This window comes from Elephas maximus, chromosome 3, assembly GCF_024166365.1.
Source record: "Elephas maximus indicus isolate mEleMax1 chromosome 3, mEleMax1 primary haplotype, whole genome shotgun sequence".
Taxonomy (NCBI): Eukaryota; Metazoa; Chordata; class Mammalia; order Proboscidea; family Elephantidae; genus Elephas; species Elephas maximus.
Genome location: NC_064821.1, coordinates 205,954,593 through 205,980,104, shown reverse-complemented (window position 1 = coordinate 205,980,104; position 25,512 = coordinate 205,954,593). Strand labels below are relative to the sequence as shown.

At 44.9% G+C, this 25,512-nt stretch overlaps 1 protein-coding gene across 1 annotated transcript; it reads right to left on the bottom strand.

Moving 5' to 3' along the window:
- Positions 1-1,497: 1,497 nt before the first annotated feature.
- Positions 1,498-24,423, bottom strand: LRRC52 (leucine rich repeat containing 52). Its single transcript, XM_049881114.1, has 2 exons — positions 23,802-24,423; positions 1,498-1,823 (listed from the first exon to the last, which is right to left on the bottom strand). Exons 1-2 carry the CDS (start codon positions 24,421-24,423, stop codon positions 1,498-1,500), a joined length of 948 nt encoding a protein of 315 aa, XP_049737071.1.
- Between the last annotated feature and the right edge of the window lie 1,089 nt (positions 24,424-25,512).

The following is a 25,512-nucleotide window of genomic DNA, read 5'->3' as shown; positions in this document are numbered from 1 at the left end:
TCCAAGGGCAGCTGGCTTCGTGAGTGGGGGCTTTGATCTGAATCTTGAAGGATGAACACAATTAGATATGAGGAGAGGAAGGGAACACCTGGAATGGATCTTTGAACCTGGGTCGAGCCACCCTCTCTTCTGCTTCCTTTTCCTATCTCTGTCCATCTTGGGGGCTGGTGTATGCTTGGCTACTCTATTTAGCACTTCATGAAAGGCTAGGGCACAGCGCATGTGCTTTGGTGTCAGGCAGCCCCAGCTCAGCGATTGCTCTACGTCTCACCAGTGTGTAATCTTGAGCTCCTAATTTAGCCACACTGAGCTTTAGGAGGAAACTCTGTTTGGCATAGTGGTTAAGAGCTACAGCTGCTAACCAAAAGGTCTAGTAGTCCAAATCCACCAGGTGCTCCTTGGAAACTCTATGGGGCATTCTGATCTGTCCTATAGGGTCACTATAAGTTGGAATCGACTGGGCGGCAATGGATTTGGTTTTTGGTTTGGAGCTTCAGAAAAAGGAGGGTAGTTATGTTGCTAAATATTTCCTAGTGAGGTAGCTTCATGCAAAGGAAGGAACATGGACTTTGGGAAACGGTGCTACTTACTGGTTGGGTGACCCTTGGTCAGTTTAAACTGCCCAGGCCTCAATTTTCACTGTAAAATAATGTGGATTTCATAGAATGGCTGTGATAATTATGAGATGGTGTGTGAGGGCCATATTGTTCTTGTCACTGTGTCTTGTATTTTTGTTTATTTAATCCATAGTAATCTTGACTTCCCAAAAAAGCATTTGCTCTTTGAGGACAGATCTTAAATCTTGTATTTCTTGTATTCTTAAGTCCAGCACTCAGTTTAGGGGCGTAGAAGGTGCTCACTTCACTAAACGTGAGTTGGCCTATTTTGGGGTGGACATCTTTCACATTTAGATGTGTGGTTTGCATTCAACTTCTAGCGTAAAGGTTAGCTGTTTGAACTCACCCAGGGTTTGTTGTTGTTGTTGTTAACTACCTTTGAGTTACCAAATCAGCTGGACTCATGGCGACCCCATGCACAACAGAACAAAATGCTGCCTGGTCCCGTGCCATCCCCATGATCAGTTACAGATTGGACCATCGTGCTTCATAGGATTCCATTGGTTGATTTTTGGTAGTAGATTGCCAGGCCTTTCTTCCTGTTTCTGCTATGATTACAGTTAAGAAAGCCCTATGGGGTAGCTCTACTCTATACACGAGGTCACTGAAAGTCAGAATCAACTGGATTGGCAATGCTGTTGTTGTTGTTGTTTTTAAAAACAGCTTTTCTACCCCATCCTTAGTTCAAGCAAGTGCGGTGGATTGGTGGAGTCAGAAGGGAACAACCTATGAAATGGCCACCAGACAGTTCATTTATTTTACTAATAGATTTCAATCTCTAAAACAGCAATGAGTGGCCGGGAAGGGGAGGGAGGGAGGGAGTGCAAGAGGACAAGCAGGGAGCCCAGGGGAAGGCACATCAGATAGCGGTCTCTGGCAACTAAATCAGCTGAGGGAACCCGTCGTGGGCCGACTCATTCCTGTTTTGAAAAATGGGCCTGTCGACATTCAGCCTTTGGCCGAGCTCGTCCTCGGCCTCGTCCTCATCCGACTTGCGGCGGGCGCTCTGGTAGAGTACAGCGCACATGCCCGTGAGCCAGGCGGCCACCGTGCCCGCAGCGAAGATGCAGAAGCCGATCAGCAACAGGAAGATGTAGTCTTGGCGCTCCAGGTGCGTGATGCACATATACCGGAGTGGGTTCCCCACCCCAGCGATGGGCCACCCCACCAGCTCGGCAGGCTCCACGCAGGTGGCATTTTGGTAATCTGTGGGGAAAAACACAGCAGGCATGGTGCTGAAACAGCAGAACTCCCAGGGCCCTAGGGCCAACGGGGACCTGGAGGGGCTGCCTGACCTGCAATACTCAAAGTGTGATCTCAAAGTGGACCAGTAGTATGGGCATCACCTGGACCTTGTTAGAAATGCAGAGTCTCAGGCCCCACCCTAGACTTCCTGGTCAGAATCTGCATCTTCACAAGATCCCCAGGCGATTCACCTGCACATTAAAGTTTAAGAAGGGCTCTGCCTAGACCCTCCTTGCCCGTAGGCTTAGCTGCACTCAGGCCACCTCAACAAAGTGGGCTTTGCTTCTTAAGGATCCCCAAGGAAGGAGAGGCTAGGAGGTTGGAAACTTAAGTAAAGACCTCCACCTGTGTTCATCCTCCCTCTTCTTGTCCCCTACCCTCCCTTTCCACGTTGACCCTTTCCCTTCAACTGTGCCTGAGCCCAGCCAGCAATCACCAACGCCACCCAAGGGCATCATAACCCACTTGACTCAACTCTAGGGAGGGGTAGGCTTCCCTGAAAATGCCTACTTTGTGTTGTCCCTTCCTCCCAATACTTCATCCAGGGGAAACTGGGTGGGAGAGCATTTAGGGGGAGGAGATAAGGGAAAGCAGTTCTTCTCAGTGATGTTGGCAGTCACTGGTTGATGTCATGACTGGCATGAGTCTTCAGTTGTTTTCGGCAGCTGACTCAGTGTCCTAGCCACTTCTCTGAGTGCTGCCCTGCATCTAGCACTGTGGATTTCAGGGTGTAGCAGAAAGAAAAGTAGGCTCTGGAGCCAGACAGACCAGGGCTCAAATCTGTCACTTAGTAGTTTTGTGAACTTTGGTGGGATAGCTGATTCTCTTTTCGAATCTCATTTCCTCATCTTACAAATGTGAGGGATGATACTTATTCTCAGGGAAGTTGAGAGGATTAATTGACACAGGTGGGAAGGCAAGTTATTGTGCCTGGTGCGCAATACTCGGAGGCCTATCTAAGCCCTGGAGTTTTCTAGCTGTGTATATTCTGTCATTCCGGTGCTGAGATGCCTGTATGGTGTGTCCAAGTGGGTATTTCCAGCAGGCAGTAGATAAATAAGCTTAGGCTCAGGGTTGAAACCAGGACTTGAGATAATCATGATCAAAATTGTAATTGCAGTTAGTATTTACTGAACTCTTACTACATGCTGATTTACAAATGTCTCATTTAATTCTCATGAAAACCTTGATGCACCTAATATTACCATCCTCCCCTTCCACATGAGGAATCTGAGACTCAAGAGAGGCGTCATCACTTGAATGTTCTAGACATCTGCAAGATCTAGGCAGGAGACAGAGGATGGTTAGAGAAAATCAGGGCTGAGCTCTCTGAGTTTGTTTTGCATTAAGTTGGAGACAAAAACAGAAGCTAGTGTGGAGAGGAGCTTCACTAGACTTTAGGGCAGGAATTGCCAGACTATATGAAGGCGTTGATATTTTTGGTGGCCAGGGAAGTCAGAGAGCTCAGGCTTGGACTGGAACTAGAAGTAGGAGAAATAGAGAAGGCAGTACAGAAATGAGTTCACCAGGGAGGAGGCAGCTGGGTAGCTGGAAAGAGCTGTGCAGACCCAAGTGGTTTTTAAGTCATCTCCAAGGTGGGCACTCTTACTTGTACCTTGCTTCTGCCTCAACGAACCTGAAGTCGAGTCATTTTTTGCTTCCTGGAAGATGACCTGAAGAGTGTGATGCTGCTGAGTACTCCTCTTGGAGGAGGGGAAGCCGGTGCAGGGAGGTTATCACATCCGCTGTTGCAACGATGACAGAGGAAGGGAGAGGAAGAAGCCTCTCTCTAGACCGAGTGTGGGCCAGTGTGCCTAAAAGCTGCGCTGCCCTACCCAAGAGCTCGCAAGAAGAGGGAAAGGGGCTGGGACCTTTGGCCTCCATGTCAGGCTGCTGTGAAGGGGAGGGATACAATTAAGGCTCTAGCCTTCTTTATAGTCGTCCTGGCTAAAGGACCTCTGGGGTTTGGCCCAGGCGACCCAAGAGTGGGGCTGGTGAGGCAGAAGGAGGCTCCTGCGAGCTATTGAGGAGTTCTCTCCAGAGAGGGCTCGGGTCACCTGCCAGAACTGCCAGAGACCCAGGAATATACAAAGACAGATTTATCTGAGAAAGGAAAATGTGTGTTTCTGAGGGTCTAGGGTGTGTCTGGGTTTTTTTTTTTTTTTTTTTTTTATCTCATTCTATTTTTAAAAAGATTGGGCTTTCAAATTGGGGCTTGGGTGGCAGAGATGAGACTAAACATTAAACACATTTTCCCATTTTGGAGCATTAACCTTGAAAGGAGCAATTAGGGGTGATTTGAATGCATTGTTAGGCTGCTGTTAGGTGAGGGTCGTGGGTGGCTGTGTTGGCGGGGAGAAGCCTGGGTTTTGCTACCTCTGCTTCTTTCTCTCCCTCCCCTTCCCTGTCACTGCCAAGGTGCAGGCTGTCATCGCCTTCTAGCCCGTCTCCATTGTTTCTCAGCTCTGGTCCATTTCTCCTGGTTCACACCCCTGCCAGATGGTTCTTCACCAAGGACACCTCTTCTAGGTGCTTTCTAACTCCAAACCCTCTCCCAACTTACCCATCATCCTCAGAATCTACACCCCATGGCATTTAGAGTCCCTAACTATCTACTCTTTTCTACCTTTTCCACCTTACTTCTCAGTACTCTTGGTAACCCACCCTGTGCCCTAGTCCAATTAAACCGCACGTTATTCTTTGATCACATCTTCCCCTCATCTGTAACTTCTGTACATTTGCTCTTTCTGCGTGAAACACCTCTTCCCCCACCCTTTGCGTGATCAAGTCCTTCACACCCTAAATGCATCTACTTCCAAGAGACCTTTTCCAACCTCCCAGTCCTCATAGCTCAGCAGACATGTGACTGCTTCTACTTCTGAACACATCTGTAGCGTTTCCCTGTATCGTTCTTAAAGTGCCTATCGCATTCCACCTTGCATGATGGTTATTTAAATATGCACCTTTTCTCCCCTACTAGATGAACTTTTAGCTCTTCAAGGCATAATCTGTGTCTGATCGTTATGTTCTTGTTGTCAATAAAAGCTATTGTTCATCGAATGAATTGCTTACTTTTTAAATATTTGGGGATTTTTCTAGTAATATTCTTATTGTTGAACTCTGGTTTAATTCTCCTGTATTCAGAGACATACTGTCTATGATTTTCATCTCTTTAAACTTATTGAGAATTTGTTTTGTATAGCAAAAGGTGAATTTTAATAAATTTATCATGTGCACTGAAAAAAATGTGTATTCTTTGTTGGGTACAGTGTTCTATGTATGTCAATTGTTGTTAGATGCCTTTGAGTCAGCCCCTGCCTCGTGGTAACCCCATGCACAATGAAATGAACGCTGCCCTGTCCTGTGCCATCCTCTTGTTTGGTTATGGGTTGGACTGTTGTGATCCATAGGGTTTTCACTGGCTGATTTTCAGAAATATATCACCAAGCCTTTCTTCCTAGTCTGTTTTAGTCTGGAAATGTATGTTAATTAAGTTGTGTTACACAGATCTTCTATACCCTTATTGAATTTTTATCTATAAAAACTATCATCTATTAGTTACCATTAGGCTAGGAATTGTCTATTAGTTACTGGAGGAAGTATGTCAACGTCACCAGTTACGATGGCACATTTGTTTATTTCTCCGTATAGTTTTGTCAGGTTTTGGCTTTACATATTTTGAAGCTATATTATTGGGAGCATACAAAGTTATGCCTGTTTTGTCTTCCAGGTAGATTTGCCTTTCTATCATCGAATGGCATCCCTCATCGCTAGTAATGGCTCTTGCCTTAAAGTCTCCTTTGTCTGACATTAGTATGGCTATATCGAGTTTCTCTTGATTAGTGTTTGCATTGTGTATTCTTGCCATTCTTTTACTTTCAGTCTCTTATGTTCCTGTATTTAAGGCATGTTTTTTATAAGCTGTATACAGTTGGGTTTTGTTCTTCATCCAATTTAACAAACTTGGTATTGTAAGTGCTCCATTGACATTTGATGTAGTTACCAATATATTTGGATTTATATCTACTATCTTACTATTTGTTTTCCATTTGTGCCACTTGCATTATGTCCCTTTCCCTCTCCTTTCTTATTGTATTTCTTCTTCTTTAGCTTGTTAGTCACACATTCCCTTTGTTATTCTTTTATGATGACTTTGGAGATTATACACACATTTTTTAATCATGGAATGCCTGATATGTGCCAGGACCATGTAAGGTTCTTTACAAAATTAACCTCTACTCTTGACCACCTCACCCAAACCGAACCAAACCCATTGCCATCGAGTCGATTCCAACTCATAGCGACCCTATAGAACAGAGTAGAACTGCCCCATAGGGTTTCCAAGGAGCACCTGCTGGATTTGAACTGCTGACCTTTTGGTCAGCAGCTATACTTATTAACCACTGTGCCACCAGGGTTTCTGACCACCCCACAGCGTAGTTTTAAATATTCCTTTGCCAGAGAATGAATAAACTGATGCATTAGTAAGGCTAAATAATTGAGCTAGCTCATTGTGGCAGATCCCGGACAGGACTCCAGCCTGGGTTCTCCTGAGTCCATTCTCCCATATGGCTCTCCACAGAGAGCACTGGCTGTGGAAGGAAGAGCTTTAAACAACTCTTCTACCAGGGCTTTGTGGTTGGACTGCTGGGTTCAAAACCAGCCTCCATTATTTATTGTGTATGTGTTCCAGTGCAAACTCTTTAACTTCTCTAAATTTGTGTGACATCTGTAAAATGGAGACGATAACAGTAGTCACCTTCTAGTTTTTCTGGGTGAATTAAATGGGAGAAAGCTTGCAAAGCACTCAGCACAGTGCCTGGTGCATGGTACATTAAGTGTCAGTGCCATTCATAATGATGTGATGACATGATTATCTCTATTCTACATGCCCACCACAACCCACCCCTGCTTACCAATCCTTCCTTCTCTGGCTTGCTTCATCTCATTGCCTCTCACACATAGCTGCCAGGTACCATGGTGCGTACTGTGCACTGCACGACTCCAGGGGGCTGCACTCACATCATCTACAGGTGACTAGGTCCCATGCTATTCTTCACCCCCAGCCCCACTCCAGTGGGCCCAAAGCATTTGCCCCAGTTAAAATTCCCAGGTGCAATTACAGATGTCATTAATGTTTAACTTCTTCCTGCAAATTGTTCCTAAGGAAGCATAAACCACTCCTTGTTTATTTCACATACAGTACATGGCTCACAGGTAGAAATTTTGTCTGCTTGAACAGGAGGCATGGAGGAGCAAGAGATTCTGTGGCCCAGGACCACGCCCCTTGGCAGTGGAGCCCACGAGGACCCCTTTTCAGAAAACAGGTTTGAACCACGTGGTTGTAAGAGGGTTGTTCCTTTGCTTGGCCTGTGGAAGGGACCACAGTTCCACTCTGCTACAGGTTCCCAGGGAACTAGTGACTCAGAGCAGCCAAGCCCTGTGCAGGCTTTCCCGAGTCCCCTGAGGCAAAATTTGCTCAGGAACCTTCTGGGCTGAGTGGAGGGGCAAGCCTCCAGGTGGTGGCAGTGTAAGGTGAGAGGATGGAATTTGAAGCCTCCCCTCTCTAAACTGCAACCACCCCTTGGACAGCAAACATTAGTTTCTATTGCTTTAAGCACTTAGGCATAAAACCTCTACCCCCAACCCCAAGAAAAGCCTAATTTCCCTGTTTCTCCTAAGTCCTGCCTAGCTCGCCTGAACATCATTAAATGTACAGTGCTTTGCCTTCTTATTTTTCTTCGGCTAAATCATGCATTTGTCGAGGAAATGAATTTACTGTTTGTTTGTCTGCCTCCAACCACTAGGCTATAAACCCCATAAGGACATGGATTTTTGTTTTGTTCACCGTTGTATCTCCAACACCTAGAATGGTGCCTAACACACACAACAGCTCAGTGCATACTGGTAGAATCAATTAAATGTTATTGGTTATTAATACCTCTTGGGGTTACTGACAGTGACTTAGCACTTGACCCCAGGAAAGGGACCACAGGGGTATCGATCCTTGCCTACCTCATGAGAGTTTGAGGGAGGATTCAGTGAACTAAGGAGTGTGAAGTTCCCAAGGAAACAGGAGTGAGTGGTCTCCAGGACAAGATGGAGGGGCAAGACTTGAGCTGAGAATGATACCTCCTCTGAGGCTGCAGGGAAGGAAACCAGGGTAAGCACAGACAGGGATGAAAATGCTGCAGGTGTGACATCAAAAGGTGATTGTTATTCTTATTTCCCCAATCGACTGAGCACTGTTTGAAAGCAGAGACCCCTTTTGTTTAACTTTATATCCCTAGCACCACGCATACAGCAGATGTTCAATAAACGACTGTTGAATGCAGCCATGAATGATTACTGGCCTCATCGCACACACCGTTCTTAAACTCTTGTGTCTTTGGCCTTGCCATTTAGGACAGGTTCCAAATTGGAATTCAAAGGAATCACTGTTACATTCTATTGTACTACGGGCGGCCCTGGCTGGCGTAGTGGTTAAGAACTCAGCTGCTAACCAAAAGGTCGGCAGTTCGAATCCACCAGCTGCCCCTTGAAAACTATATGGCAGTTCTACTCTGTCCTATAGGTTCACTGTGAGTCAGAATTGCCTCAACAGCAACAGGATGGGTGGCCAGAGGAACTGACTCCCTAGAAGAGAACCTGGAATGGTCAGTGTAGCAGCACAACACCACCAAAACCAGCTGGCCTTCAGGCCCCCTTCTCAGATCCTCATGCATGTCCTATGAGCATTTCTAGTCCTGGTACTGGCTTCTTATCTTTGCCTACCTAGAGCTTCTTTTCCTCATCATCCAGCTGTGTTCCCACAATGGCATAAACCAGGATTCAACAAACTATAATCTGAGGGCCAAATCCAGCCCATTGCCTGCTTTTGTAAATAAAGCTTTATTGGAACACGGCCATGTCCATTTGCTTATGTATTTTCTATGGCTGTTTTCATGCTACAAATGGCAGAGCTGAGTGGTTGTGACACACATCATATGGCCATAAAGCCTAAAATATTGACTATCTGACCTTTTACAGAAAAAGTATGCAGACCCTTGGTGTAAACCATCCCAGGCATCTTGAAACCTTACAGATTTGGATGATTAGGACCACAACAATAGAGTTCTTATCTGGTATTCACAATCCCCCCCAACCCCCGCCCCCACCCCCACCCCTGACACAGTCCATATTTTCCTAAAACTTAAATGTGGTGCATAACTTAAGGAAAAACGTAGAAGAACCTTTAAGTTCAACAAGTTCAACCTGATTTTAAGGTGCTTTAAAGGTGTTTTAGGCTACAGGCCTGGTCTTTTGCATAAGTGGATGCACGTGGCCATGATTTAGAGTCAGAACGCTACTTTTCCTCGTGAGACCTTCTCATGTGCTCTTCAGTACGTAGAATTCTGTCAGCAGGAGATAAAACCTTTCATTTCACCAATAAAATAAGGCTTAAAGGATAAAGACTTCTGGAAGAAAGGAAGTGACTTAAGTCACACCAAAGGGCTAAACTTTTGCCACCACTTTTCTTGACTGGGGAAGGAGAGCCAGGTACACGAAAGGTATGGGAGATGGTCCTAGGTGGTTCTTGGACGATAAAGGCAAACTCTAGCTTTTCTTCAGTTTGGACCTGCTAGGGTGGGCCCTGCTGAATAACTATCCATCTGCTCAGAAAAATCCAGATACTGGATGGTTGTTCCTGCTGTGGAAAACAAGCAATTTAGAAAAGCTCAATAGCTTTTCTCAATTTAGAAAAATTCATTCCCCCATCACCCGGGTAGAAACTTGGGGATGTTGTGGATTGAATTGTGTCCACCACCCCCAAATATGGAATGCAAATCCTAACCCCTATACCTGTGGATGTAATCTCATTTGGAAGTAGGACTTTCTTTGTTGTGTTACTGAAGCCATAATCACCTTTGAGATATAAAAAAAGCAGATTAGGCACAGAGATGAGGAAGCAGAGATGGGGGAAGATAGATGCCCGGCCATGTGAAGATCACCAAGGACCCAAGGAATAGAAGCTACAATGAGACAAGCACCTTCTCCCAGAGTCAACACAGACAGAAAGCCTTCCCTTAGAGCCAGTGCCCTGAATTCATACTTGTAGCCTCCTAAACTGTGAGAAAAATAAATTTCTGCTCGTTAAAGTCACCCACTTGTGGTATTTCTGTTACAGCAGCACTAGATAGCTAAGCCAGGGAAGAGTCCTTATCTCCTCTCTCACTTCCATATTCAAACCGTTAGTTTTACTTTCAAATTACATCCTGCTTCTTACCTTTTTCCATCCCCTGGACCATTAGCCTGGTCCAAGCCACCATCCTTCCTCACCTGAACTGCAATCACCCCCTAACTCTGTCCCTGGCTTTCCCCACAGTCTCTTCTCCATATGGTGGCCTGAGTGATCTGTAAGTCATAAACCATGTCACTTCCCTACTCGAGACCCTTCCATGACTGCCCATCACACAGAATAAAACCAAAAGCCTCTTCATGGCCTATAGGCCCTGATATGATCTGGCCTCTGGCTGAGTTTCTATCTTATTTCTTGCCTTTCTCCCTGTTCTTTATTCTGCCCCAACCATGCTCACCTTCTAGTAAATCAATCTCATTCCACCTCAAAACCTTTGCATCTGCTCTTCCCTGTGTCTGGGAAGACCCCACTCCATGTTTCCGCAGCTTCCCCCCATCATCTAGTTCCCTGCTCAAACGTCACCTCTTAGGCCCACACTACCTACAGGATCTGTCACTGCCCTCGATCCAGGCATGTGCTTCCCCTCCACTGCCTTATCTTTCTTTCTGCTATTATTCTTATTTGACATTATGGCATACATATTTTTTGTTTGCTGTCTCCCCCCGCAACCCCACTAGAACGTACCCCCCATGAAAGCATGTCTATTTCTTCCACAGCTGTATGCCCCCCCTGGCACCCAGGAGGGGCTCGGTAACTACCAGTGGAACAAATACACTTGGGTATGGGGCTGGCGTCCCAACCCCCTGCGAGTGTCAATTAGTGATATCAACACCTGCACCTCACCTCAGCCAAATGGGCCAAGAAACCTTGGCTGTTAGAGGAGATATATTGAAAATTGCAAGGATTTATCTAATATGGCCTTAACTATTTTTTATATTTTACTTGGATGAATCAGATGTATTGGTTATTTCTTTATTTGAGTTGTGGGGAAGGCCAAATGTACCACTGTTCTGATTTAAAAAAAAAAAAAAAAAAGATGTCATGGAGTATCTGGTATGAGCTAGGCATCGGGCTAGGGACTTTTTACATAATGTCATTTTAAAAGCTGAAAAAACATGCCCCCCAGGATTGCTGGGGGCCCTCAAGTTGGGGACCCTGTGGACCATGCATCCAAGCACAAAGGCAGCATCACAGCACTACTTACCCGTTTGTTTCTGTAAACCCACACCACTCTCCCCATTCTGTGCGCCTGATGTGATGCTCAGATCACCTCCAGGCACCTGGGCTGGTCACTCTCTTTAAGAATTGTAACAACAATGATAGCTGACATTAGTTGAGTGCTTACTAGGTGCAGTTCTAAAATCTTTATGGGGGTTATTTCATTTAGCTGTCATAACTCAAAGAATAGGCACAGTTTTATTTTCATTTTACAGATGAGGAATCTGAGTCACACGGAGATTATGTTGCCCAAGGTCAGGCAGTTGGCAAGTGTCAGAGGCAGGATTAAACACCAGGCAGCCTGGCTCAGCACCTATCTTAGTTTTTTCTTCTCAATTGGGATGTAAGCATCTCCAGAACAAAGGGGTATTTGGCAATCACCTCACTGGGCTGATGTTAAGGAGGCATTATAGAAAACATTATGTGAGATCGAGTGCTTTTATAGATTTAAATTTACTGCCTTGTATCTCAGGGAGCCCTGGTAGGGCAGGTTAAAGTGCTTAGCTGCTAACCAGAGGTCAGCAGTTTGAACCCATGGGAGAAGGATGTGGTAGCCTGCTTCTATAAAGCTTACAGCCTTGGAACCCCTACAGGGCAGTTCTGCTCTGTCCTATAGGGTAGCTATGAGTTGGAATTGACTCAACAACAGTGGATTTGGTTTTGGTTTTGGCCTTTTGTCTCACTGGAAGGAAAATAGAGGCTATCATAGATGGGCCCCTTGATTCCATTTTCCCACATCCTCACACTCATCCCTGTCCATGTCTACCCTCATTTCCTTCTCTGCAGTCTTAGAGGAGGTAGTGCCCTTCCCAGTTCAAAGTTTACCCATCCATTTGGTCCTGGAGACCCTCTGCTCCTGTCTCCTGAGCAACCCCATCAGTTATTCCCCTTCTCCCCTGTATCCTTGCCCTTTCTGTCTGCATTGACTCCTTCCCATCAGCAGATAAACACATGCTTGGGAGTCTTTTCTTCTAAAATAATCCTTCCCCTTTGCATGCTTCCCCTTCAACCATCACTCTTCTCAGTCTACAGCCAAGCCTCCTAGAGGAGTAGTTTGCATTGTTTTCTCTATTCCCTCTGCTTCTGGCTGTTCCATCTGTAACTCACCACTGAACTGCGCTCACACCAGCAGGGACCATGGTAGCTAAATCTGATGGACACTTTTCAGTCCTTATCTGACCTGCTCCCACTTTTTGGAACTCTTTCCTCTCTTGGCTTCCATGAATCTATCCTTTTCTAATTTTCTTTCTCCTCTCTGGCTGTTCCTGCCCAGTGTACTTCGTTACTTGACCCGTCAATATGTTGGCATTCCCCAAAGCTTCAGTCCTTGTTCCTGTTACCCTCTCACTCTCAATGCTTTCTCTGGCTGACCTCTGTTGTTTGGTTTCAACAATCACCAGTGTGTTTCCTTCCCTGTTCCTGATTCTAAATTTCAGAGCAGAACACCCAAATATCTACTGCCACTTAGCTGTGTCACTGGGGTCACCCACTTAGCAAGTTCAGAATGGGGCTTGGCTTGTCCCCTAACCTTCTCTCCACCTCTCCTCCGAGAACACCTATCTCAGTAACAGCCCCACAGGTGCCCAAACCAAAGCCCTGGGAGTTGTCCTTAATTCCCCCCTTTCCTTTATTTTCCACATCTCATTAATTTAGTCAGTAAGTATTTACTGAGCATTTTCTCAGACAGGCTCCTTTGCTCTCATTGAGCTTCCAGTCTATCAGGGAAGACAAATGTTAAATTAATACAAAATAATTACTTAGAGTTGTGCCAAAAGCTATGAAGGGAAGTACAGGGGACCATGAGATGTCTACTCCAGTCCAAAGTCATGTTGGGTCTACCTTCTAAATGGTGTCTTCTGACCTGCCCACACCTCTCCATCTTCACTGCTGCTATAGGTTGCCATCCTCTCTCCCCTGGATGTTTCCTTGAGCCTCCAGGACAGCCTCTAGGTGTGCCTGACTCTCAAACCTTCTCCAACATGCAGCCCTGTGATCTAAATGCTCTGATCAAACACACTTTAGAAGGACATTGGTGGTTCAGTGATAGAATTCTCACCTTTCTTGTGGGAGCCACCGCCTCTTCAGTGGAGACTTGTATGTTGCTATGGTGGTGACAGGAGCCCTGGTGGTGCAGTGGTTAAGAGCTCAGCTGTTGACCAAAAGGTCAGCAGTTTAAATCCACCAGCCACTCCTTGGAAACCCTATTGGGCAGCTCTACTCTGTCCTATAGGGTCACCATGAGTCGGAAATGACTCAACGTTATGGGTTTTATGATGCTGAACAGGTTTCAGCTGAGCTTCCGGACTAAAATGGACTAGGAAGAAGGCCTGGCAATCTACTTCTAAAAATCAGCCAATAAAAAGCCAATGGATCACAACGGTCCTATCCGTTTGTGCATAGGGTCACCATGAGTCATTGGCCAACTCTTTGGCAGCTGACAACAACAACAAAACCCTTTAGGGGCTTGTCCTTGCCCTCAGGACATATTTTATGTTTCCCAGAAAAACATTCAAGGCCCTCACGGCTGGACCTCTATTTCTCTTTCTAGCTATATCCACTCTCTGCCAGATTGCCTCCAGGTTAGGGATCTGTTATGGATTGAAATGTGTCTCCCCAAAATATGTGTCAAATTGCCTAGGCCATGATTCCCAGTATTGTGTGATTGTCCACCATTTTGTCATCTGATGTAATTTAACTATGTGTTATAAATCCTACCTCTATGATGTCAGTGAGACAGGATTAGAGGCAGTTATGTTAATGAGGCAGGATTCAATCTGTAAGATTAGCTTGTATCTTCAGTCAGTCTCTTTTGAGATATAAAAAAGAGAAGGCAGCAGAGAGACAGGGGGACCTTCTACCACCAAGAATGAAGAACCAGGAGAAAAGCATGTCCTTTGGACCCGAGGTCCCTCACTAAGGTGCTCTTAGACCAGGGAAAGATTCATGACAAGGACTTTCCCCCACAGTGGACAGAGAGAAAAAGCCTTCCCCTGGAGCTGGTTCCCTAAATTGGAACTTCTAGCCTCCTAGACTGTGAGAGAATACATTTCTCTTTGTTAAAGCCATTTACTTGTGGTATTTCTGTTATAGCAGTACTAGATAACTAAGACAGAGTTCTTCAGCCCTAGAAACAGGAAACCAGAGTTGACTGCTTTGTACAACTTTGCACTGTTGCCTTCCAGAGGCCTGAGTGATATAGGGTGACGCAGAAGCCATGCATAGAAACCCAGCATTTCTGAGCTCAAGGTCACTTAGCCTCAGGGATCCCAAGTGGGCTGAATTAGGGAGTATCAGAATCACCTGAGGATTCTATCTAAACTCTCCACCCCTGTCTCTTTTCAGACTTCCCTATATGGTTTAAAGGAGGCTTCTCCTCCTGCTTTCTGCAGAGAGAGCTGAAAGGCCAGAATGTCTGTGAGTTACAGGCAAGAGAGCCATACTGCCCAGCCATTTCTCTTTTTTGGCTTCTGGTCTCTATTGCAACTTTTCTGATGGAGAAAAGGGTTAGTGTCGATAGTGGAATGGAGCGAGGATCTGAATTTATTCTGAAAATCTGAGTTTTAGCACAGTTGTAGATGACTTTGTAAGTGGTAAGTTGAAATGGGGCCATTATCCTATTACGGCAGCCTTGGAATTAAACTAAGAAGTTCTCAGCTCAAAAAGCCCTCAGAATGACTTGAAGCTATACAGGCACATGACCCAGCACACCTGCTCTCTGCAGATGTCTGAATGGCTTTGTCCATCTGCTTCTGTGGCACCCTTACCTAGACTCCTCTTTGGTTTGTGGTCCCCACTATCAGGCTTAAACAGGACCACCTAAGGACTATAAGAACTGACACAGAGGGACCCCTGTCCTTAAACTGTCCCCACTACTTCTGCGGGAAGCCTGGTCACTTTCTGAATTCTCATTTTTTCCTTCTTTATGGTTATTAGGTTGTTCCCTTTCAACTTGTAGGTGCCTTTTAAGGGAGACATCAAACCATTATTAGTTATGGACATCTCAGTGCAAATCAATTTATTCACCAATTGGAGCAGCCATTGTCGATTCAAAACACAGGCCATCGTCATAGAGTTTCTCAAAATGTGGCTGAAAAACCATCTTCAGCAGGAGTCCACTGACCTGGAATCTCTAGACATAGGTCCTGGGATTCTTGTGCTCATTAAAGTCTGAGAATCATTGTTTAGCAGGCCAGGTCTGGGTGGAAAGTCTGGGACACTATGTCCCTTGGGGTGAAGGCACTGTTCTAGTCAAATGTTGTTGTTAGCTGTTGGGGAGTCAGCCCCCAACTCATGGCAACCCCATGCACAATGGAATGAAATGCTGCCTGGTCCTGCACCATCGCCATTATTGTGGATCAGACTGTTGTGGTCCATAAGGTTTTCACTGACTGATTTTCAGAAGTAGATCGCCAAGCTTTTCTTCCTACTCTGTCTTAGTCTGGAAGCTCCTCCGAAACCTGTTCACATTCATAGCAACACTCAAGCCTGCACTGACAGGTGGACACTGTGCATGAGGTTCATTGGCCAGGAATCAAACCCTGTTCTCCTGCATGGAAGGTGATGTTTCTACCACTGAACTACCAGTGTGCACTTCTAGTCAAATAGAGGGTGCTTAAGACAGGAGGTTGGAGAGTGTATGACTTAGAGGCTGCCTGCTTTGTAATTATACTTCCTAAACATGAGCCCTTACCCCTTATCACCAGGAACACCTCCACCTGAGTTTTACCCAGCATGTGCTGACTCATCTGGAATCCTGTCTGCTAACCATTGCTCTCCTCTTACGTCATCTAAGTGTGTCTTGTCTTCCAATTTAGGTCTGTAGCCTGCCAGCTAGAAGGAGCCTTAGAGCAGTCTAATCCAAATCTCTTATTTTAAAGGTAAGAAAAGTAAGACCCAGACAGGGGAAGGGACTTGCCCAATACTACAAAGTGGCATTGCTGTGGCCACAATAGGGCTTCCTGAATCTCAACTCTATTTTCTTCTTCTTGTTATCTCTAAATCGTCTTATCAAAGACAGGGATTATGACTTCTACCTCTGTGAAAAAAAACCATTCCAGCATTATGACACAATGTTGGGCATATAATGAGCATACAATAAATATGTCAGAGTCGAATGACTTGCTATGTGCCTGATAGTAAGGAAATATCATGGAACTGGGAAAAAAGCATTGAACTTGGATGTCAGGAGACCTCGGGGTGGGATTGGCTCTATAGCCCTCTAACTGTGAGGAGGCTGGATTCTAAAGTTCCAGCTTAAGCATCCATGTAAAAGGCCACGCAAATAAATGCAGCAAACCTGCTGCAAAGGACCTCCTTAAAGTGTTAAAAAGCAAAGGCATCACCTTGAAGACTAAGGTGCGCCTGACCCAGGCCGTGGGATTTTCAATCGCATCATGTACGTGTGAAAACTGGACAATGAATAAGGAAGACCGAAGAAGAATTGACACCTTTGAATTGTGGTGTTGGCGAAGACTATTGAATATACCATGGACCGCCAAAAGAATGAACAAATCTGTCTTAGAAGAAGAAGTACAGCCAGGATGCTCCTTAGAAGCAAGGATGGAGAGATTGCATCTTACATACTTTGGACATGTCGTCAGGAGGGATCAGTCCCTGGAGAAGGATGTCATGCCTGGCAAAGTACAGGGTCAGCAGAAAAGAGGAAGACCCTCAACGAGGTGGGTTGACACAGTGGCTGCAACAATGAGTTCAAGCATAACAACAATTGTAAGGATGGCTCAGTATCGGGCAGCGTTTCGTTCTGTTGTGCATAGGGTCGCTGTGAGTCGGAACCAACTGGACGGCACCTAACAACAACAATAAATGGCCACTAGCCTCATGTGTGGATATTTAAATTGAAACGAATTGAAGTTAAACTAATTTAAAATTCAGTTCCTTAATTGTGCTAGCCAAATTTCAAGAGCTCAATAGCTCATGCTTCTAGGAGCTACCATATTGAACACGCAGATAGAGCTTGTTTCCTTCACTGAGTTAAGTTCTGTTGGACAGCACTGGACCAGACCTTGGGGGTGGAAGCAGAGAGGATATAAGAGACCAGGTTCCCCATGTCCAGGAGCTTAGAGCTGAGTGAGTTTTTGAGAGCACCTGAGAGGCATTCAACCCTGTCCTGCTAGGGAGCAAAAAATATCCTGGGAAGACTTCGATTGCTGCTATCACCTTCAAATAGCATTAAAGATTGGAAAATTACAGTCTGGCCAGGAATAGTCCTCCCACTCACTGACCTGGGCCAAAAAGGAAACGGAATCTGTGGATCTGTTTTAACTCTGTGTTGATCGGGGCTCACTAGAGCACCCTGGCAACTGGCACATTACAACACACCCTTTTCTGCAGTAATTTTGTTTGTTTGGAAAGTCAATGTGTGAACTATTTGAGGGCTGAATAATTTTCAGTGCATCTGGTGAGTATATCATTAGAGGGTATCTTTTGATTAGGATTTCCTTTGATGACAGCACTAAATCTTTTGCCAATTTGGGAACTTTCGATATTTCTAGTCAGTGTAGCCTTAAGGTGAACAAAACCCACTGCCCCCTCTGCAGGCTCTCTGTAGGATGACCTTAGCCAACATGCGACATAAGAGAGGGCATATAATTGCCCTCATGTCTCCTCTTTTAATGCCTCTCTACTTTCTTCCTGGACCTCTGCTTCCTTCAAGGTTCCTCACTGTTGCAGAATTAATGTTAGATTATTGGCTTTACCACAAATTTGCTTCTCTGTTATGAGCTGAGGAAGGCTTAGGGGTAGTTACATTATTCTTCCCAGAATAACTTTTAAAATTTTGTAGGGTCCTTTTCAAGATCAAAATACCTTTTGGGGCCCAAAAAGGTGAATTTCTAATGGTTACTTTCTGCTCTGTGTAGGTGGTAGATGGGGAGATGTTGGGGCAAAGGCCTTGGCCAAGGCTCTTCAAGTCGCAAAACCACCATGTAGGCGACTTTTTTCCCCCAAGTCCATATCTGCCCCACAATTGGACTGACATCCTTGCCCTCATGTCTTGGACTGCTAGAACCTGTCTCCCTGTCTTCACTTGCCTCTGGAAGTAGGACTTGTCCTTAGGCAGAGCTTCAGTTCCAAGTCACTTCAGGTGACTTAGGAACTGCCAACCCTGCTGCTGCTGGTCCAGCCCTGAGTCTCATGGCCCAGGCTGAAATCAGACCTTGGTTTTAGTCTCTGGTCTTATTTTCCAGGGTCTGAGCCCCTGTGTTCATAACATGTCTAGTATCTTACTCCCTCTAGAATTCTGTATTTTTCTTCTGCTCTGTTTAGGATCATTCCTGTCAGAGTGGTAGGAGGTGATAGCTGGGCACCATCTAGTTCTTCTGGGCTTAGGCTGGTGCAAACTGTGGTTCGTGTGGTCCGTTAGTCCTTTGGACTAACATTTTCTTTGTGGTTTTGGCTTTCTTCATTCTCCTTTGCTCTGGATGGGATGGGACTAATAGATGTATCTTAGATGGCTGTTTGTCAGCTTTTAAGACCCCAGAAGCTGCTCATGAAAGTAGGATGTAGAACGTTCTTTTTATGAACTGTTATGCCAGTTGAGCTAGATGCCCCCCGAGATCATGGTCCCCAGCCCTCAGCCCCAGTAACTCAATTCCTTAAGGTGTTTGGATGTATCTAGGAAGTTTCTATAATTGTGCCCCTTTTATGTTCTATTATATATATAAATATACATGCTGTAAGTACAAATATGTGTATAAAAATATACACAGTCTAACTTATATATGTACGTGGGTATACTCCTATATGCCCTCCATCCCCTACCTGTGTATCTGCTTGTAAGTTATTATTTGTTTTTACTGTTATTTATAGGGTGATATATGCTACGTATTTACTATGGTTGTCTTTCTCTCTTTTTTTTCCTTTTGTATTCCTCTAAACGTCTTCCTTTGCCTTGCTCAAGTTGTGCTGACTTCTCCTATATTGCGTATTGTCTTCCCCTTCACCGTAGTTAACTTGTCTACTATCTAATTAGTGATTTCCCCTTGGCACTCCTCCTCTCCCTTATAACCATCAAAGATTGTTTCTTTTCCCGTGTAAACCTTTTCTTGAGTTTTTATAATAGTGATCTCATACAGTATTTGTCCTTTTGTGAAATGACTTATTTCACACAGCATAATGCCCTCCAGATTCATCTATGTTGTGAGATGCTTCTCAGATTCATCATTGTTCTTTATCGTTGCATAGTATTCCTCTCTTAACCTTTCTTATAGCTGCCAGCCAAACTACCATTTGTTTACTGAGTCATTATGGTGTGCCAGGCTTAATGCTAATGGCAATTCAGGTATGTCCTTATTGCATCCTTACAAGAGCCCTCAGCAGTTTGGTTCTATTATTAGTCCTGTTTTAAAGATGAGGAAATTGAAGTTCAGGGAGGTTAAGTGACTTGTCTGATATCTACGGTAATAAGTGGTAGGGCTAGAGTCATAATCCAGGTCTGTGTCACCCTAGAACCTGAGCTGTTAACATTGGGCTGTACTGCCTGTGTGGTGGCTGTCCTTCATCACCTGTGGCTGAGGCTGTGCCAACTGCCTGTTCTGCTTCAATAGGCTTGTCCTGCCCTCTTTTGTCCCGTCCCGTCCTGTGGGGTTAGTTCCGCTGAATCTGACTGGACCATGAGACACATATGGTGCAGATGGCCTAGAATTACACAAGCCTTCATACACAGCCCCAGGCTTCTTGGTTAGTTACCTCCATGAGCACTTGTTTGGCACATGGTAGGCACTCAATAAATATTTAGATGAATTAACAGATAAACTGAGGGGTAGCATGGAAGTCTCTTGCACTGCCTCACTTTTAAAGGAATGTATACTGGCATCCCACAGCAATACCGACCTTAATAATGTACCACAGGTAAAATTTCCTAGTATCTCCTGGTCTAAATTTCCTAGTATCTCCTGGTCTAAAATGATCCTGGTCTAAAATGAATCTATCTTTAAACTAGATTCTGCTTTATAAATAACTAGGTTACTTAGATTGTTTCATAGAAATTCTTCCTATATCCTGAAATCTAGGCATGGCATGTGGGGAGAGATCTGTTGACTCTATTCTAGAACATGCCAAAGACCACCATTTTGATTGCAAATGTGGTATAAATAGATCGCCTTAAGACCGAAGAGTTCTCCAAGAATGTCAATATTCAAGTCACCCAACAAAGAAAATGAATCATCACATGATAATCACATGAAATAAATACCTTACACTGAGGTCTGGCTAAAAGGCAAGGGAAGCACATAATGAATTTTACTGTGCGTGTGTGTGTGTTCAACTTTATGTGTATGAGTGTCTGTGCACATGTGTAGGTGTGTTTTGTGTGTGCATTTATGTACATGTAAATATGTGGCTGGGTATGTATATGAGTAGGTATGTATCTATGTATATGTATGTATGGGGATATCTTTGTATTTATTTATGTGCGTGTTCATATGTCTGTGTGTATGTGTGTTTGCATGGTGTTTATGGTTGTGTGTATAGTAATAGAGAAACAAACTGAAGTTAGAATTATTCTTTTGGAGTTTGGGCAGATTAGGGTGAAACCTGGGTTTGCAAGGGAAGCGCAGGCATACCATAATGAGTTTACGATATTTAGGGCTCATTATACAATGGAAATAATCTTAGGTGAATTTATACAATGGAAATAGTCTTGGGTGGATTCCAAATGGTAGCTAGGTAGGAAATAAAGTTGAAGTTTAGATGGTGTAGTTATATGCTTATAATATGACTTATATCTGTAACTAAACTGACTTTAAGGATAATGGTAATCATGGATTTGGGGATTTAAGAGAAAATGCAGTCTCATGGAAAATGAACTGAGTCTGGAATCAGGAGGTTCTAATCATTTTATTGCCATTGACTAGCTGTGCGATTTTGTGTATATTTTAGCCTATTTTCTCATCTATAGAATAGGCATTAAAAATACCTATCTGAGACTCATCCAGAGGCCTAGGGCACAGAATATAATGGTTGGCCTGACGCTCATGGTAAAGAAAATGAGATACCATGTGTGAAAACACATAACCAGCTGCAAAGCTCTATTCAGATATGAAGTATTCTTATGTTTGACCTTGGGCTAACTCCTGTTTTTTTTTTTTTTTTGTGCTTTAAGTGAAAGTTCACAAACCAAGTCAGTCTCCCATACAAAAACTTATACACACCTTTAACTCCCATTTTTAAGAGATAATAATAGAAACTCAGAGCATGAAATGGCCTGGGGGTTTCTCTGGGCCACTGTACAGTGGGGGATTAGCAGATTAGCTGTTGTGGGTGTGGTGGGTCCCATTGGCCAGTGGTTGAAAGCTTTGTCCACCACAAAAGAAGGACTCTTCATTCATAAGGAGTTTATGAAATTGCAAGATAGATACTTCCTTTTGTTTTTTAAAAACATGCAGTGAAATGGACCTGGTTTATAATCCTATTCAATCCTGGGGATTGAATTGAAGAGTCAGAGAGCCCACAGTAGCCATGCTGAACACTCTGAGAAGGCACAGGGATTTGATTAAGGGAGATTAGGTGGGAGGTGAAGTGGTAGGTGGAGGGGCTGGGGTAGAAGCTAAGCTACTTGGCTCTTTTCAGTAGTCTAGGAGGTTCTCGGGCAACCTGATGGGCTCTGCTCAGGGGAAACTTGCGTGTGAGGAGGGGAGAGACAAGAGAGGACCACACCTTAGGACATCCACGTTTGGGGGAGAATCCCCTTTAGGAACAACATATAAACCATTAAACCAAAAAACCAAACCCAGTGCCATTGAGTCGATTCTGACTCATAGAGACCCTATAGGACACAGTAGAACTGCCCCATAGAGTTTCCAAGGAGCTCCTGGCAGATTCGAACTGCTGACCCTTTGGTTAGCAGCTGTAGTACTTAACCACTACGCCACCAGGGTTTCCCACATAAAGCATTAGAAGGATTCGTATTTAGCCTTTCTCTCTTCAGTTTCTCTTTAGAACACTTTCTAAAGAGCTTTCGATATACAAACTATCCTGGCAGAAGTCACTGAAGAAAGTGGAAGATATTTTAGGCTTCCAGAGAAGGTGATGGAGAGAAGCTAGACAACCTACCCAAGACAACTGCTCTGTATTTTTTTTGTGTGTGTGTGATTAGTACTGTGAGGGAGATAGTCTGCCAAAGTTAGTTCCTTTTGATTTATTCCAACAACTCAAGTTGAAATACCTGGCAGCAGAGCCAGGTGCCTAGGGCACAATATTTAAGGAGACACTCACTCTCAGTGTCTCCTTAAATTTTGCGTCCAGATGACTGGTCCTAGTCCAGGGCCTGTCTGGTAGACTTTTAAGTGACATGACCACTGGGAGGCCAGGAGGGAACATTCGCACTTGTTTTCACTCAGCTCCCTTTCCCCAGTTCCCCTTAACATCTGTCAATTTGGCCAAGAATCTTTCTGGAATATTCACACATGGACAGGACTTCATGATAGAAGCTTCAGCAGGACTTCCATGAAGCTGGATCCATGAAAACATTTCACAGGGAAAAACCCAGGGAAGGGAGAAAAGACATGGTTTTGAAAGGGGTTGATTTTCTACCCAGAGTCCAATTTTGCCAGATGACATCAGTGGCTCCAGCCCTTCTGCGTGGAGTTATTTCCCACTTCGGTAAAGCTCCAGTTTTCCTGGGTGGAAGGTGCTTTTGGTGCAAGTGGGAGAATCAGAGGATGCAGCTAGGACAGTAACATCCTTGAAAAAAGGGATGAGCCACTAGGGTATCCCAGGAACCATGACAGAGGGGATGGGGGCAGCGGATAGAGTGGCAGCAACTGGCTTGGAAATCTACCAGGTAAAACTTGGGAATATGCCTGTATGACTGTCCTACATGGTGAATACTGTTGACCCATTCTCCATAGATTCATGCCATCCTCTCCTTTCTTGTGAGCTTAGCATCTTGAAAACAAAGCAATTATCAAAGGCTTTTCTTCTACCTTCTCTTCTCTCCCTTTCATTGTCCAGGTGGCTCATATGCCTCTCCTTTTATCCCTATTGAACTTTCCCTTCTAGACATCATATGCCTATTGAACTCTCTACTGCCTATGAATGACTGAAGTTACTTTTAGATCCCTGAAAAATGCAGTCACTAAATTAAGCAGATTAACACAGTTTACCAATGAAATACAGTGTCCCTCCATTACTTTGTTATTTTGCAATTATAATACTTTATCATTTCCACACACATTTTATTTGACACAACCCTTTATGTTAGGTAATGTTATTATCCCCCTCTCTGAATCAGGAAACTGAGGCTCAGAGAAATTGTGACTTTTCCAAGGACAGCCAACTAGTAAGTGCTGGGTTTGGGACCAGAACTCAGCTCTTTGGATTCCTATTCCAGAGCTCTTTCTGCTGAGCATTATTGCCCCTTCAGCCAACCCAAAAATGGGCCCCAGCAGAGCAATAAGAATGCTTTCAATCAATCTAACCCAGGTTTTTCTCCTATCCTGACCCATCTTTTGACTTCACCTTTTCCGAAACCAATTCCTCCAGCTCCATCAGGTCCTCTTCCCCACTCCCAGTCAAGCCCTCACCTGGTTGGTCCAGATGGGACACTATTAAGTAGATGCTGAAGTCCAGGAGAGAGCAGTTGCAATTCCAGGGATTTCCACTCAGATACAGGGTCTTTAGTGTTATCAGGTGATGGAAGGCAGCATGGTCCAAGATCTGCAAGCCGGTATTTCTGAGGTCCAGGTACCTTAAAGAGCTGGTGTTGGCAAAGGTGTACTTGTGAAGAGACGACAGGTGAGGGTTGTTGGAGATGTTCAGCTGCACCAGGTTGCTGAGCACGGAGAAACTGTATGGGGAGATCAAGGTTAGGTTGTTGGAGCTGAGATCAAGGTAGATGAGTTTGAAGACCCCGACGAAGGTATAATCCATCACCTCACGAATCAGGTTGTTCTGACAGTCCAAGTAAACAAGGTCACTGAGGAGCCCTAGATTCATGGCTGGCAAATAGGTGATTCTGTTGTTGTCCAGGTACAGCCTCCGAGTGTTCAGGGGTATGTCAGGGGGGTATGCGGCTAACTGCTTTCCTGTGCAAATCACTTCTGGGGTTTGACAGAGACAAGTATGTGGGCACTTTGACCCTGACACCAGCCCCATTCCAAAGGAAAAGAGTAACCACCCGGGCCCAGGGGCTGAAGTAAGGGACATAGTAAGAAGCCGCGACTACCCTCCTTCCACCTTCCTGCGGGCGGGCCCTGTCCCTCTGATCAGAAGGCTGGCGAGGGGGCAGAGCGGGGGAGGGGAGCTGGAAAGAACGGTAGCACTCTAGCTTTGTGCAAAGCAATTTTCCATTACAGGAGAACCGAACAGAAGTTGAAATGCGAGGCCCGGTGCTCTGCCGCCAGGCTTGGTGGCTCTGCCGATTGCTTACTCCCAGACTGCTGCTGGAAGCTTGCCTACTTGGCAGCTTTGAAAGGACTCACCCTGTCCCTGTGTTGCAAGTGAAGGGGAGCCAGGGGAGAGCCACATGACAATGAGGTTGCCAGTTGACACCTTTGTGATGTCAGCAGCCTAAGGAGACTGCCTGGCTGAGGGAAAGAAGGTCCTCGCCTCGCCTTCTGGGTGGTGTGGGGGTGTTTTGTATGTCTCGGTAAGCTGGCTGTCCCTGGGGGAACCGGGCTTCTTGGGCAGGGGCCTGCAGCATGTGTGTGTGGGAGGGGGCAGTGTGTGAACAGCCAGGGTGTGCCTGGGTCTGTCAGTATCAGCTCTCCACAGAGGTGTAGCAGATGGTGAGGTTAGATGGGATCCCGTAATCCGCAGCTGTAGAGGGAAGGTGGGGAGCCTCTAGTTCAACTCTCTTCTTCACTGTTGAGGAAAGGGGCTTGCTCAAGGTCAGCTCTCAGAGTAGGTTTTCAATTCGGATGGGTGACATTTTGTGGTGTTTTCCAGAGAAGTTAGAAAGGGGGCCTCTTTTGAAATAAAGCAAAACGGATTCCTCCTATAAGGTGGTCTTCTTTTAAAATCTTCTTTCTAGGTTGTATACATCCCTGTCTGCTTTTGGAATACATATGTGTACTAGTATTTTTGAAAACCTTTTGAACAAGTATAAGCTATCCCTCCCCACAAAAAAAAAAAAAACAAAAAAAAAACCCCAGGCTACAATAGTATGAAAATTTTCTTATCATTTGTCTTCTCTCAGGACTTTAAAAATTTCTCTTAGGACGTTTTAAAGATAGTGAGTGCCACTCTAGTGCTTCTAGTGTGAATATCTGTTCATTAACTACCTGACAAATGATG

Bases quoted from the DNA above. Each gene is read 5' to 3' on its own strand.
- LRRC52 (XM_049881114.1), bottom strand. From the start codon at position 24,423: ATGTCCCTTACTTCAGCCCCTGGGCCCGGGTGGTTACTCTTTTCCTTT. The intron at 1,824-23,801 runs GTGAGGGCTTGA...TTTTCCCCACAG, and splicing joins GTCCCATCTGGACCAACCAG to ATTACCAAAATGCCACCTGC.